At 37.8% G+C, this 16,028-nt stretch overlaps 1 protein-coding gene across 4 annotated transcripts in view; it reads right to left on the minus strand.

Moving 5' to 3' along the window:
- Positions 1 to 285: 285 nt before the first annotated feature.
- RTN1 (reticulon 1) overlaps positions 286 to 16,028 on the minus strand; it is a 113,846-nt gene continuing 98,103 nt past the window's right edge. For all 4 annotated transcript variants that reach the window (XM_034433512.3, XM_034433514.3, XM_034433515.3 and 1 more), the window contains 6 exons: positions 7,813 to 8,020; positions 6,895 to 7,033; positions 5,136 to 5,205; positions 3,897 to 3,943; positions 2,573 to 2,631; positions 286 to 1,719 (listed from right to left, as the gene is read on the minus strand). In XM_034433512.3, the coding sequence (XP_034289403.2) occupies positions 1,677 to 1,719; positions 2,573 to 2,631; positions 3,897 to 3,943; positions 5,136 to 5,205; positions 6,895 to 7,033; positions 7,813 to 8,020 (566 nt within the window). In that variant the 3' untranslated portion in view covers positions 286 to 1,676. The remainder of the gene's footprint in view (positions 1,720 to 2,572; positions 2,632 to 3,896; positions 3,944 to 5,135; positions 5,206 to 6,894; positions 7,034 to 7,812; positions 8,021 to 16,028) is intronic.

The following is a 16,028-nucleotide window of genomic DNA, read 5'->3' on the forward strand; positions in this document are numbered from 1 at the left end:
CATGTCTATTGTACTGGCGTGTACGTCTGTAAATCATATCTGACATAGCAATCTCCAGCTCCAGTTATGAACAGGCTCCCTTGGAAACTGGAATCAATAAAACTGGATTTCTGAAAGATATTATCTAGTCCCAGTGCTGCACAGATAATGTTACCTGTGAAAGGCAGATTCCTCAGCAGAATCCAAGAGCTATTAGCAATTTTGTGATAGGCAGAAAGCAGTACAATATATACATTCATAGTATTTATGTGATAATGACTCAGCAAAATGGCAAGAAGACCTTCCTTTTAACATTTAGTAACATTTATTTCTGCATTCAGTATCAAGTACATAAGTGCAAATATTTAAGAATCCATAATTAAATCCTACAGAGAACGTCATACAAATTTGTGATACGTATTACAAGCTGGAAGTTTTAATTTTCCCATACATGTAATCAGACCACTGATCCTTGAAGAGCAAATTAAAAAACAAACAAACAAAAGAAAACAAAAGAAAAGATACTGGGTGTGTAGGTTTTATTTTCAATTTCTTAAGAGAGTTATACAAAATGAATTATGCCATTTAAGTACTGATTGCTCCTTGGCTTGTTTTTTTAATTAAATGTGCCAAAAGAGAAACAATGACACTTGAAGACTCAGTCTATGATTCTAAATAGTCAAGATAAAGCCAACCAGCAAACCCAGTGGACGTAGAAGCAAAACTGCATCAGTGCACTAAGCAGGAAAGCCCTAGCCACATGTAACATTCAGAGTTATTTAAGCGATGCTGATAGAAGAAATAATAGTAGAAGCACTAGATAATAAAAAATAGAAAGTTCAATAGTAACTTTAGGTTCTCACCATCATGCACTTAAGAAGCAACACAAGAACCACACCTAGAACACTTTTCTCTTTACTATACTTTAGTGCTTGACATACATGATTGCAAATAGTCTAAGATAGTACAGAAACAGCAGGAGAAGTGTGGGGGAGAGAAGCTGTTTCATTATTTCACATCTCTGAGATCATGGTGTTTGAAAGAAAGAAGAGTGAAGACAAATGTAACACATTCAGAGCAATGGTGTCATTCCAGCAGCACCCTCACTACACTGAATCCAAACATCCTTCCCCACCACCACCCAGGATGGAACTGGAAAAGAAAAAAAATAGTTCTGCAAATTTGAAGCAGAAGCTGGCTGTGCACAGTGCTGATTGGCTGCTTTCTCATGATGTCACCCAAATGTTCTCTTCGCAATCCCTAAAATAACTTTACATTTTCAAAGAAGTGGTATGTTGTGTGGATATAAGGTAGCTATATAAAAAGAAATGAACAAAAATTCATGAACATTTTTGCAGTGCTCTCATTATTTTGGATAGCTGGAAAGCCAGCCTGAAGAATAGGGAAGAAGAAACTAAAGGCAGGTAGCTGAGCCCATTTTCGTGGCACTTATGACTGTTGTTTTGGTTGTGAATTTCAGAGAAAGCCAGGCTCGACCTAGGATTGTGGGGCATGTTGCAACACTGTTGAGTTTTTCTATTTTACATCTGCCTTCACCCAGAGAGAGAGAGAGAGAGAGAGAGCAAGCGAGAAAAAGAGAGATGAATAATAAATTATAAATAAAAAGAACAGAGCCGTTTTCATCCCAGACTCTCTTATCATTCACTCCTGTAATTGATAGATTCTTGCTGCTACTTTTACTCAGCCTTCCTCTTAGCGCCTGGGATTTTTGCTTGGATTCTGGAGGTTGAAAAATAGGATTACAAAAAAACAAAAATTAGACATGCAGAATAGCTATTTCACTACATAATTAATTTTCTCTGCTTGAAACTAATCCTCAGGTAGAATTTCTTTCACTCAGAAACATTCATTATGAGCTACAGTCATCATAAATGGAAAGAGCTTCTTTTCTATTTAAAACCTGGATGGTTTCACAATCTCTGAGGAATCTGTTTTGAATTATTTCTGGAGCATCGCACACCCCTAAAAGAAAGTACATCAACAGATGAAATTTAGAGGAATAATTATTTTCCAGGGCAGCAGGAAACATTTTGCTGTAGATGTATAAAGATTTTTTAAGGAGGTGTTATCTCTAATAGTTGTAAGGGGGTGAATCACAAAAGATTTTTGGGAAATTTGGGACATTAAAAATAATGGAGTGATCTTGAACAATGCAGGAGCATATGATCAACCATAGAGCTATAGTTATCACTCCTTCAATAGCCAATTTAATGTAATATTGTCATTATGTCCTAAATCAGGACAGAATACATTTTAAATCTGCAAGAATTTGTACACATTACTCAAACTGCAAATTGGAGTCAGGTGCAAAACTGACTTCAAATTAAAATAGAGATCTTTTAATACCTAACCTCAGCTGAGATGAGGAAGAAGTCACTATCCAAAACCTTTCTTTATATTAGTTGTCTTTTTGGGAGGTGTGGGGGGTGGAGGGGTAACTTTCTTATTGCTAAGTAGTTGCTAGCTACCCTAACTAACTGTAGAAGTCTGTGTCCCTAATACTAATCCTACAGAAATCTAGCAACAGTATTCTATTTGTCCTGGTGTTAAATAACTTGACTACAATACTCACTTTGCCACAACAGTATTTATGTGGGTCCTCACAAGCCCCAAGTATTGATCAATCTGTGCCTGAAAAAGAAAGAAGAAAGAAATCAATGAGGAATCAACTATATTGATGCATTACATTATTATATTTTATAGAGGTGATTTTACCAAGCTCTTAACATGTTTGTCTGCCACATACACTCCAAGACAGTTAAAATTGGCAGTCACCTTTATGAAAATATTGTTGCAATCAATCAAAATAGGAAAAATACACTCAGTATCAAGTATAAATTATTTTCCAATCCTATGGATTATATTATCATTAATTAATTAATTATTAATTATGCATCGGGGATAAACCTAAACCAGGTGGCAGGTAATAAAGAAATGTAAAAAACTGGTATCTGAAGCTGCAATCTTGTAATCATTTACATGGGAGAAAACAGACTGAATTCACAAACTGACACTTAAAACGGCAATATACAGAATCTATTTGGAGAAGATTTCAATCTCCCAGATATTCTTATTATGGTAACTACTGCTGAATGAAGGAACTTCAAGGAGACATTCAATATCAAACTATTGATATATGAATTATCTGGAAATTCATAGATGAACCAAAATGAACTAGCATGATTTTATCCCATTACCCATCCACACACCAGGATGCTTGTGCTATTAATTCATCACTTTGTGAATGGTAATTGAGATTTTTTTACATGCATGAAGTGTTAAGATAATTATCATAGTTTATATCTTCACATTTAATTTCTCTCTTTTTTCAAGAACACAAGAAATATACAGACATGTTTTCCAACAATGAAGTGTGTATAAACAAACACACATGCAAACATGAACCAACAACTTAAGGCATCATGCTGTGTCCACAAAAGCTGATACAAAACAAAACAAACACCTGGAAACATTTGAAATGACACAAAACTATTTTTGCTAGCAGATTAACATGATATTTCCTGGAATCTATCAGGTATGTATTGGTGGCAAAAAAAGCCAAGATGGCAATTTTAGCAATGCAATCAAAGTCCACCTCTGGGGCTATGCATGTTGCCTCATACATGTACATGACAGAGCTTTTATGGCCCTATGTCAACCACCATCACGAGTCTGTTGTCACTTTCTACACTTTTCTTCTTGTAATCCTAAACAGATTTTACAACTGTTCAAACACACAGGAATTTGAATATGTGCATGTACAACAATATCAGTGGGACAAATATGCATATTACAAACTGATAATGGCTACTACTGATCTTGCTCCTAGCTCCTTATCCATTTATATAGGTACTACGGATCAAAATGAAATCCATAAATTAAACTTTCTTACATACCTGATACTTGTCATATACCACAGGTAGAGTAAACATTGAGACCACAGCTAGACAGAAGGAGAAAAAAAAAGGCTTTAAGCATATTTGCAAGTATAGTACACACTTGTGCTCATCATTAAAAGGCATAACAAAGCTGATGAATGATTACTACCCCGTTTCAAAATTCTACTATCCTATTTTAGCAATTGAGTTATTTCTAAAAATCCAAGTGGTTATTGTTTTCTGAATTCACAGGATTTGAGAGTTCCCTTCATTGCTACATTATTGTAAAAAAATGGTAAATTACGCTCATTAACATGGACATCCTAAACTGTAATTAATATTGATGTAATGCTTCTTTTTTAATGAATAGTCTAAGTCAGGGATGACAAACTCAATTTCATTGAGGGCCACATCAGGGTTGTGTTTGACCTTGGGGGGTAGGGGGTGGCCAGAGTGGGCATGGCCAGGGTGGGCGTGGCCAACTTGACATCACTCATCGAGGCTCAGTTTTCAGCTGCAACAGCCTCCTGCAGCCTTCTGCCATCGAAAACGGAGTCCGGGTGAGCTCTGTTTTTGCTAGCAGAGGGCTGCAGGAGGCTGTCGCAGCTGAAAACGGAGCCTGGGAAGGCCACGTGCAGCCCTCCTGAGCTCTGTTTTAGCTGGCAGAGGCACCATGGGCTGGTCCTTCACTGTTTCCAGGGCAGCTCCACGGGCCAGATCTAAGCACCCCGCAGACCGGATCCGACCCCCGGGTCTTGAGTTTGACACCCCTGGTCTAAGTTATCTAAATATTAGACTGTTAATAATCTTCAATCAATACTGAACAAATAATCATTTTATTGAAACAATGTGATGTATGAAGATGTACAATAATCTAATATAATATTATACAGAGTAAGTACAGAGGATGTGATAATGATAATTACTTTACTATTATATTTGTACTATTATAATTACTTTAATAAGTGAATCTGAGAAATTGAGATTAAGGGAACTGAGGAAAAAAGAGATTGGAAATATAATGTAAGAATAAAATCTGAGTCTCCTGAATTAAAACTCTTATCATCATTATGGGCATATCAGCCATGAAAATAAATCTGAAAGTACCAGAAGTGTTAAACAACAAACATGTACTTTTAAGAAATTACCGAAAAAAACAATTGACAAAGAGAGAGGGACATATTTCATTGAAACTGTTCGATCTATTTTGACCACAAAGTTATCGTGATACAAATTAAAAGAAATGATTAATTTTACCCATTATCAGGAGAGTTAAGCCATTGAAGAGAGCTCCAACGTAAGTCAACAACCACATTAGTACTGCAAACTGAATTGGAAATAATACAATAATTAAATTTTCACAATCACAACAGGCTACCAACATAATAATAAGAGATATTGGAAAGTTTAGATGTAATACTTCAGTTTGTCCATTATTATTTCATTAAATACATTTAATTACATTTTTGAGATGAACATTCTGGTGTAACCAAAGCTTTGTGATCAGTAGTTAATAGGGAATAAATCTAAATCTTGTCTTGAATGTCTAGAAGGAGGGAGGGAGGGAGGGAGGGAGGGAGGGAGGGAGGGAGGGAGGGAGGAAGGAAGGAAGGAAGGAAGGAAGGAAGGAAGGAAGGAAGGAAGGAAGGAAGGAAGGAAGGAAAACATTTCCTATTTTTCTGAATCCTTAGAGCTACATAATTCCCCCACATTTTTCTCTTCCTTGCAAGCGAAGGAAGAAATAAAACTGTCAAGATACCACGTAAACTAGCATTTTTTTTTTAATTTTTTTTTTTAATTTGATTTATATGCCGCCCTTCTCTGGAGACTCAGTGCGGCTTACAGTGCGTTAAGCAATAGCCTTCATACTTTTGTATATTTATACAAAGTCAGCTTATTGCCCCCACAAACTGGGTCCTCATTTAACCTACCTTAGAAAGGATGGAAGGCTGAGTCAACCTTGAGCCTTGGAGAGATTCGAACCAGCAGTAAATTGCAGGCAGCTGTGTTAATAACAGGGTGCTTTAAACCACTGTAGTACCAAGGCTGTGTTATTGCAAGGAAATGTGATGGGGGGATAGCTTATTTTGAGCATGGTATCTGAGAAATAATATGGCCATTTGTACATATTTCATTGTACATATGATTTAGGATTGCATTCTAAATCAGCATATTTTAAATTCTTCCTTGCTTTTAAATTACTTAATGTTCATCCAATTTCTAAAAAATGATTAGTTTAATACTCTACTATTATGCCCTAAACTTCCACTTTAAAAAAGCCCTAAATTTTATTCCTTTTAACTGAGAGCTAGTGTGCTCTAGTGGGTATGGACTAGGACTCCACTCCCAGCCATAGAAAGCTGCAAAGTGAATGTGGAGATGAAAATTGGGGGGGGGGAGAGAGAGAACGGCTCCCTAAGAACTGCCTTGAGCTCCTGTAAAAAAACATGGAATGCTGCTCATTCATATTCATTTTATTCATGAATGAATGAATGAATGAAAAATGACGTAAACTCTGGGCTCTCAAATCCTAGAGTATGTTGAGCCAGATTTTCAGTGTTTGGAAAGAGAGATTTGCGGCCTTTTTTTTTTTAACCTCAAACTCTGTAGAAGAAGAATGAGTTGGGCAAGATTAACATATCTGCTACGTGACAGAGTTTATAGAACTGAGGTTTTTAAAGCACATTATGACACATTCTGAGAACTAACAAGAAACAGTGCAGGAAAAAAAAGATTCAATTCAAGCTGATTTCAATAAGAACTTGTTATAATTACAAACTGATCTTTTTTTTAAGCATCAATCTGATCACCATGATACCTCATGACACTGAATCCTACTTGTTAATTGTATATTGATTTTCTTAAAAGAAATATTTCATTTACTTCTCCAGTACCAGCCATGATGATATCCTTTGAAAACCTTAAAGAATTAATTTGAGAACTCTGGGAATGTAGCTCTTCCATCATGAAGTTCTCCCTTCTCTAAATCCCCATGCTTGTTTAGTGGATCACCTACCTTTAAGGAATCAACCAGATCCTGGACCAGAAAAAGTCGCCTAAGCTCTTTGACTGTGCTGTTCACGTAGGACTGGAGGCAATCTGTGTATTTCTGAATCTGTTCCTGGGAGAGAGACATTTCCATTTCCAAGTAGTTTCTGTTGAAAAAGAAAATGCCTAACTCAGATTTCACCAGCTGAATTCTTCTCTTATACAGAATCTTTGGGTTGCAGACTAAAAACATGCCAACTATAGGGACAGACAGCCTCTTTGATCATATTTCATTTATTTATTTAAATTCATTTCTCTCTTATTTTTATACCATATATTCTGTTTAGAGAGGATAAAGTGTTAATTTCAGGGGCAAATGCAATATAAATGGACCCAGAAAAGCCTGGGTAAATAAAAATAATTCTAGCCATTCACAGGGCTGGTATCTGATTCCTGATCCATACTGCCAACAAATTTTATATATTGTATAAGATAGTTGTCCATATGAAGTTGAAAAAAGCTTGAAGAAAGATGGATCTTAAGGTTTATCATCAATTATACTGGGCAGCTTTTCCTCCTTAACGATTTTTGTTTGGATGAAAGCAGTCAAATCTAATGTTTAGATTTGGGCTGTCTATAAATGAGGCAGGAAAACCACACAGTCTGGAGTCTCTTCAGACTGGAGTCTTTCCTTTTGACTTGACTGATCCCAACCAACCAAGCTCAACAGTTGCCAGTTAAACCTTAAACATACATATATGGATATTTACCCAAAAGGTTAATGTGAAAAACTAGTGATTGCTAATTGAGTTGGCAAACAATTCAGTTGTATTCAGTCAATTCAAGGAATGAAATGGGTAATGATCAAAGTGGGAATTTATTTCTCTAAAAATACTTTTAACTTTTTACCAATTGTTGCACTTAGAAACAACCAGAGATCACTCACTTGAATGGGTGTCCTTCATCGGTTTTTTGCACAGCCTGTAGCACTGATTTGTAGATTCTGAAGCTGATGGTAGCTGAGAGAGCTGCTAATGCCAAGTAAGCAATTACACTGACAACACTGAACTGGGTTAGGGAGAACAATAACAGCAGGATGCTTCCAAACATGATCCCAGTTTGCTTGATGTCACGCCAGTATAAGAGATCAATAGCTGGAGGATGAAAGGTAAACAATAAATTCTCCAATTGTATCATCAGAGACTGCCATCAGAAATTCATGCATATTGAACATTATGGCAAAGTTGCAGTCCGATTAAATGATTATAGGAGCATAAAGAATGCCCAGCAGTCCAAACCTATGCAGAGTTAGAGTGCCTACTGAAATTAATTTGTGTTATTTCATTGGGAAGATAACCAAGATTTTAATACCTTTTTGTGCTTTCTTCTTCTGCTATGCTTTAATGCTGGGGTGCCAAACTCGATTTCATTGAGGGCCGCATCAGAGTTGTGTTTGACCTCAGGGGGCCGGATGGGCATGGCCAGGATGGGCGTGTCCAGCTTGATGTCACTCATGTCAGGGGGCACCTATGGTGGCCCAGGCGGGGCTGTGGGCATCCTCCTGAAGCTTTCTGCCAGTGAAAACAGAGCCCGGGAGGGCTGTGTGTGGCCCTCCCAAGTTCCATTTTCAGCCACAACGGCCTCCAGCAGCCCTCTGCCAGTGAAAATGGAGTCCAGGAGGGCCTAGCAGAGGCATAGAGGGCCAATCCTTCACTATTCCCAGGGCGGCCCCGTGGGCCTTGAGTTTGACACCCCTGCTTTAATGCATAACATAATTTAAGTGTAAATTCTGCTTGCTTAGAACATGAGTCCTCATGCACACTGGCAAACTATTTCTGTATTTTCAAACAATAATCATTCAGGAACACAAAGAGCTAGAGGGATTTAGCTCAAATATGCTATTTACTTTGCTTTGTTCTAGAAATTAGCACATTTTCCAAAAACAAAGAACTGTGGGAGTAAATTTAGATTGTTTAATTAAGGTCGAAAATATCCAGGAAAAATAACAGGAAAACAATAAAGAAAGATTGGGGCTTTTCCAGAAATAGTTTTATCGAAGATACAAATTTAACCATTAACTTCAGGACACACTTTCAGGGCAGTTTATATAGGAGACTCTTGGCTGCTTATGGATATGAGAAGATCAAATTACCATGAAATTGTCAAACTTGTGAAAGATGGAAAATGAATTGTCTGCATGAATAAAGCAGGAGAACCTAGTACACTAACAACAATGATATAAAGAGTAGAGATGTTCTTCAACTTAACTGGACACAGCACACTGCAAGTGGGACTATTGAATACAAAAACCAGTCAGAGCCTATGTTCCAATACAGTATCTGTAGACACCTACATCCATGGATATGTCCTTTAATTCCTATTCCCACCTCCCCCAATAATTTTTATTTGTATATTGCGATTAGTCATTTTATTAAGGAGGCACTGTCCTCTCAAAATCATTAACCAATTAATGGAGTTGCGGAATTAGGCTATGATGATCAGAACAAGATTTGTGAATCCCTTAGAATTCAAGAATTTAGAGGGAGGGGGGAAGCAGGCATAACTTTACAAAATTTTTATAAACACTACGTATAATTTGCATCAGTATGGTGTTAGATTTCTATTGAAATCATAGCCATTGTTTCTTGATACACATTTTATGCAAAATATTATCTTGTTTTTGGGGTACATTCTTTAAACAATTCTATTAATTTAGGAATCCTGATGAACTGTCTGCATTTTTGTCTGTCACAATTCAACTAACGATTACACATGGCAGTGAATTAAGTTTGCAAAAGTGGGTCAGGATAATTTACTGTGATTAAAAGCTGTTTGAATTACAAAAAAAATGAACCCGAAGGGAATATATCAATCATGCTCATCCTGACATTTATCACCCCAGCCTGTTGTGGCCCACCAGCGGCCTGCGCGGTTGTTGCTGATTCTGAAGAGGAGGAGGCTGGTGTGGTGTCGCGCCAGCAGCCTGTGCAGCCGGCGCTCGAGTCGGACAGCGAGGAGGCTGAAGAAGATATGGTGCCAGAGGCAGGGATTCAGCCAGGGCCTTCAAGTGAAGAGGATGAAGTGGAGGAGCCTCTTCTCAATGCACGAGCACGCAGAGCTGCCAAAAGGCAGGAGTGGTTACTCAGGAGGAGGTCTCCTCGAGAGTAAGGCTTGGGGCTAATTGGCCACTCTCTTAGCCTATTTAAGTTTGCACACAGCTTGTAAAAAGCTGCAGGAAACAACGTGTGTTTGTCCGTTTGTTCGCTGATCATTGAGTTTGAATTTTCTCTGCAAATCTGACTTCTGAGCTTTCTAACTCTACTGCCAACTCTAGTAAGACTCTATCTTACCTGTGGAATTTCTGGCAGGTTGTTAAGAACGTTTTATTGATAGCCTGCATTTGCAAAAGACTGTTTTTTGAAGTAAACTGAGTTTTGTTCGGAGTTTGCGTGTGCTACATTCTTTGGGATCCATAGCTGGGGCAGAACACAGCCATTTCTTGAAACTAAGACTATGGGTGCCCATTTTAATCAGCTGGAGCCATAAATTGGTTATAGGAAATCTAACCATACTTTGGGATGTTCATGAATCATCCACTTTGTGGATCACAAATGCAAGTATCTCCCCCTCCCTCCCTCCCTCCCTCCCTCCCTCTCCCTCTCTCTCTTCAAAGTACTTCATGACCATAATCAAAAGGAATAACAAAAGAACAGAATACAGCAGTTAACAACAGCAGTAAGAATAGACAACATTCCCATCAAAAGGTACGGTACATCTAAGTGACCATCCTTCTCCATCTGATCTAAGCATGGCACAAACACGTCCTGTGAACAACATTTTCCTGCCATGTTTCAATAATGTTGCCTTCACTCTGTTCTAAGTTCATGAGGGGGACATATTTAAGCTACCCATAGTTGCTCTGATACATAAGAATTTCCCCCCTTCATGAGGTAGACTTTTTTATCCATTAATTTGGAGAGAAATCAGATGACCAGCAGTGAGATGAAATAAGCAACACAGATGGTTAATAATGGGCAATAGGGTATGATAGTTGTATAGTTTTCTCATTACTCAGGAATGATAGGTTTTTAGTTAATGCCTAAAGGCATCAAAAGAAGAAACTAGTGTGTCCCTGAGAAGGTCTTGTTCAATACACCGAGTGATCATGCCAAAGATTACTTCAAGACACAGAGACCTGCTATCTCAAACAACAAAATACATCGGATTGTGTACATTTATTTATTTATTATTTATTCATTAGACTGCCACCCATCTTGCCTAGATCCATTTATTGATGTAGTACATTTTTATACTATCCATATAATCAGACTGATGTGGTGTACAAAAACATAAAAATAACATATACAATAAAATAAAACCAATCCACGTCTAACATAAAGTAATATCTCCAATAATGAAGGAAGACATGAAAGAAAGAAAAAAAAGTGGCAGCCAATTACTATTATACTTCAAAAGCCACCTGAATAAAATTGTTTCCACAGCAGTGCAAAATGTCAGAAACGAGGGCACCAAGAGCATCATTAAGGCAAGGTACTCCAAACTGCCGAAGCTACCACAGAAAAGCCTTGCTTTCTGATCTATATTCCTTTCACCTCCCGAGGTGGTAAGAACTTGAGTAAGTCCACTCTAGAAGGTCTGACAGAATGAGCAGTCACATTTTGGAGAAATATTCTGAGATAAGCAAGGAAATAATCTGGAATATGTACAACGCTAAATGAGTCATTAGAACTAGCTTGGAAATTATCAGAACTGCAAACAATTCTGAGAAAGCAGGGGACAAAGCATCTGAATGTCCCAAAGGTGCTTTTTCAAGAGGCACCTTTGGGACATTCAGATGCTTTGTCCCCTGCTTCAGCTTCTTGGATGAGAAGTGAAACTTCTACAAAGAAAAACGAGGAAGTCCAGTTGCCTCTTGAAAAAGCTGCCTTGGGACAAGCATGACCTGGATGACTGAGAATCTCCACAGACAAGGCATTTGAAAGATTATTTGCTGCTGAGTTCCCTGACCCCTCTCTTCTTTCTGTCTAGATTGAGTAGGGACCAAGAAGATTGCCTCGTCTGGCCTGCACTCTGGACCCCCTTGCCAGTGTCATTTTTCTAGGTTGGGACAGGTACCTATTACTACAGGTAGTCCTCAACTTACAACAGTTCATTTAGTGACCATTTGAAATTACATCGGCACTGAAAAAAAATGACTTATGACCATTTTTCACAAGTACAACCATTGCCACATCCTCGTGGTCACGTGATCAAAATGTTTGGCAACTGACTCATGTTTATGACAGTTCCAGTGTCTGGGGGGGAGGGGGTGTCACGTGATCACCTTTTGCGACCTTCTAACAAGCAAAGTCAATGGGGAAGCCAGATTCACTTTACAACTGTGTTACTAACTTAACAACTGCAGTGATTTATTTAACAACTGTGGCAAGAAAGGTCGTAAAATGGGGCAAAACAAATGTTTCACTTAACAACAGAAATGTTGGGCTCGAATGTGGTCATAAGTCGAGGACTACCTGTAGTAGGCACAGCACCACCAAACCAGACATTTCCCTTCTGAGTCACTGGCTGCTTAGCATGCGTAGAGAGAATGAGTGAGGCAAGGAAGACTGGATGTTATTTGAGAGTGCGAAGAGGCATATTAGTGATGAGCCAGTTGACAACACATATTTAGTCAAAAGACTTTGAAAAGGCTTTTGACAAATCCTTCTACTCAAAATTTTGAGTAAGATTAGAAGTTATATTTTAAAAAGGTAGGAGTGTAATGGTCTATGGGAATGTCCTCGGGAGATAGGAGGAAGAGCTGCAACTTAGTAGACAACCATCATGCAAAAGGTATCTCAGTCCTCAGAAGGAAAAGTAGGGTGGAAAGCATCTCAGAATGGTCCTTCCTATTTTTTGGGAAAGTAAAAATAAAGGAGCAGAGAAGTGCTTTTAGATTTGTAAGATTCTATTACTGTAACTTTAGAATAAATGTGGTGTTAATAGTCATGGTTTGTGCTTCTTGTCTTGGCTACTCCAAGGAGCTGACATGGAGAGAGATTGCAGGGGACAAGGACAGAAATAGACCAAGGAGAACAATATAGCTTAAGTCCAAATCAAGTAGCAAATATGTGTAATGTAGTTCAGAGACACCTTCTTAATTCACAAGGGTATAAAAAGGGGAGGAAGTACATCGCAATCAGACTTGCAGAATTCTCAATAAAAGTAGTTTTAGCCTTCCTATGGAGGTGATTCTTGGTCTGGTCTATTTGGTGGGACTGACATAAATGGTAGGAACCAGGAGTAAATGGACATTAAGATGTTACTTCTGGAAATAGGAGGATTCTCTATAACAGGGGTCTCCAACCTTGGCAACTTTAAGACTTGTGGACTTCAACTCCCAGAATTGAAGCAAAGCTCGATGAGGAATTCTGGAAGTTGAAGTCCACAAGTCTTAAAGTTGCCAAGGTTGGAGACCCCTCTATAATATATTCTAACTATTCCTAACTAAGTAATATGTTAGTAAACTATAACTTCCATGACATTAAAATTTCTGAATCATTTGTCTGTATTATATCTTTTTTTCAGATTTTGTCATGTGCTTGTTTATATATTTTTTAAAAAGTGACCAATCAATTAAAAAGCAAAAATAGAACATTCCTTAAAGGGCCCAAAAGTATAAAATATTTTTGATGAATTCATTTCATTTTTAAATCATAAGCATATTTCACATTTCAAATCTGAGTGGAAGTGTTCAAGATCCGTGCTTAGTGTACCTGGGCCCTAAAATGTGTCAAGATTTCAAAGGTGGTACATATATGTTCTTTGTTCTCCAACTGATTCAGGGAGTGCATAGAATTACCATCTAACTCTTCTATGTCAAACCCTTCTCCAATGTCCAACAAGTGGCACTAATTTATTTATTTTGTTTATAGCCTTTTTTTCTTTCTGAGAGTTCAATGTGCATGCACTATCCTCATCCTTCTCCTGTGACAATTCTATGACATAATCTTGGCGGTGCCAGAAGGAAGAGTTTCAAATTATCCAGGGAGTTCTACAGTCAAGGGAGGGTTTGAATCAGGTCTTTCCTGATCCAAGTACAATGCACTACACTACAAATAATATTTTGAAAACATCATTGCAAATGAGCTTGGCATCTGGCTCTCATTAAAGGGAACCACCAGAGTTGTTATTTACCACTTTTGCTTATGTACCTTTACCAGAAATTTGGCACTCAGCAAGAAAAGCGTATTCCAGATATATAGCAGAACAATCATATTGGTTAACTACTGCTTATAGAAGTGTTGCTGGAGCAGAAAAGAGGGGCTAGTACAAAAACTCTCACAGGTCTTTTTCCTCTTCTCTCTAACAGTAAGCAAAATTCAGATGTAAACACCATAGCAGAATTTGGGAGGAAAAGGCCTGCCAAACCAGCAAGTCTCATTTTTGATGTGTAATTCGTGAATCAGAAGAAGAAATGAGAGGACTTCATGAGGCCCCTGTACAACACAGTCAAGAGTTCATCTCCCTTAAGAGCCTGTGTACAATGGAGACAAGGCTGAATTTATGAGGCTGCATAGATAGGAAACACCAACAAGCAAACTGTTCTGAAAATTATTAGATAGATAGATAGATAGATAGATAGATAGATAGATAGATAGATAGATATAGAGAGGGAGAGAGGGACGATAGATTTTTATTTATACTTAGCACAAACTATAACTATGTCTGAGATAGAGACCAGTAATTAATAACTGGTATTATTAATTAATTGATAATGTTGGGTCATCAGTAAGGCACAAATAGCTGTTTCTTATATGTGGAGGAAAAAGGGTATCATCAAGTTAAATTTGACTTGGTGACTCTATGGCAGGGATAAAATCTACTTACCTTCCCTACCGGTTCGGAAGTGAATGTGCCGCGTCATGTGTGCACACAAATCCTCTGTGCATGCGCAAACCCTTCTGCGCATACACAGAGGGAAAAAAACAAGTTAATTCCTGGTTAAAACCAGAAAGTAACGATGGGTGGGCTGGTGGACGGAGCCTCGTGCTACCGTCGCTACCAGTTCTCCGAACCACCCGCCACCATTGCTACCGATTCGGCCAAACCGGTCCGAACCGGTAGCATTTCACCCCTGCTCTATGGGCAGTCACTTGCCATTAGAACCCATTGTGAAATATGTTATTGTACATCCTGGTAGGCAAAAAACGTTTCCAGGAAAGCAACATAGTATAACCATGTAAGATTAGAATTCACAAATGACCAGCAAACTATTACTGCCTTGCTAAGGAAACCACTGGGAAGATATGCATTTTTCTAAGAAAAGAATATAAGAACTGAATTAAAATATCCTTTCGTAATCATGTGTCACTGAGCAATGTATTTGCTAACATTTTGAAAGGATGATACATTGATTCTACCTGTGGTTATTTTATAATCAGTCTAGTAATGATGTCCAAACATCACATGAAATCATTACAAAGTCTTTGTGCATTAGAAAATCTTAGGTCATCTAGTAAGTGCTGTTTATATATTTGGAGAAGATGCTAAAACAATTAGGCGATTACTATTATGGTACATCAGTATTCTGATTTTCCTCCAAGATGTAAAATTCTTTTTTTTTAAATAATCTACCATTATCTATTGCTACTAAAACTCCACTGTGTGTTTATTTGTAACCTGAAAACCCTCCCTTCACTTTCAATTAATTTTAACAGTATTTATTCAACCTTGCCTCTTTCTAATTTTTTTAACTTTTATATACTGTTTTGATATTTTCATATTTTATTGTACACTAACTACCCTGAGTAGCTAGTGTACAATAACTACTGATAGGTGGTTCAAAAATGTGAAAAATAAACTAATAAATAAACTTTCAGTTAGCCCTAACAATATATTATAATGCAACAGTTTTTGAATCAAATTACCTCCAATCCGCTATGTTAAAGAATATGTACAAAATCTGGGACATCTTATTATCACTGAATTGAAATTTGAAGGACCTTCAAACCAGTTGTATTTGCAAAGTTGTTGCTACTGCAGTATCCACATGGGCAGGCACAGTGACATGACTGTAATTTCCAATGCTCCTTGGCAGCTTCCCATGTGAAAAGTCAATGGGGAAGCCAGCAGGAAATTGAAAGTCACTCCCACTGCTTT

The sequence above is a fragment of the Pantherophis guttatus genome, chromosome 1 (assembly GCF_059756535.1).
Source record: "Pantherophis guttatus breed Tessera chromosome 1, ASM5975653v1, whole genome shotgun sequence".
NCBI classification, from domain to species: Eukaryota; Metazoa; Chordata; class Lepidosauria; order Squamata; family Colubridae; genus Pantherophis; species Pantherophis guttatus.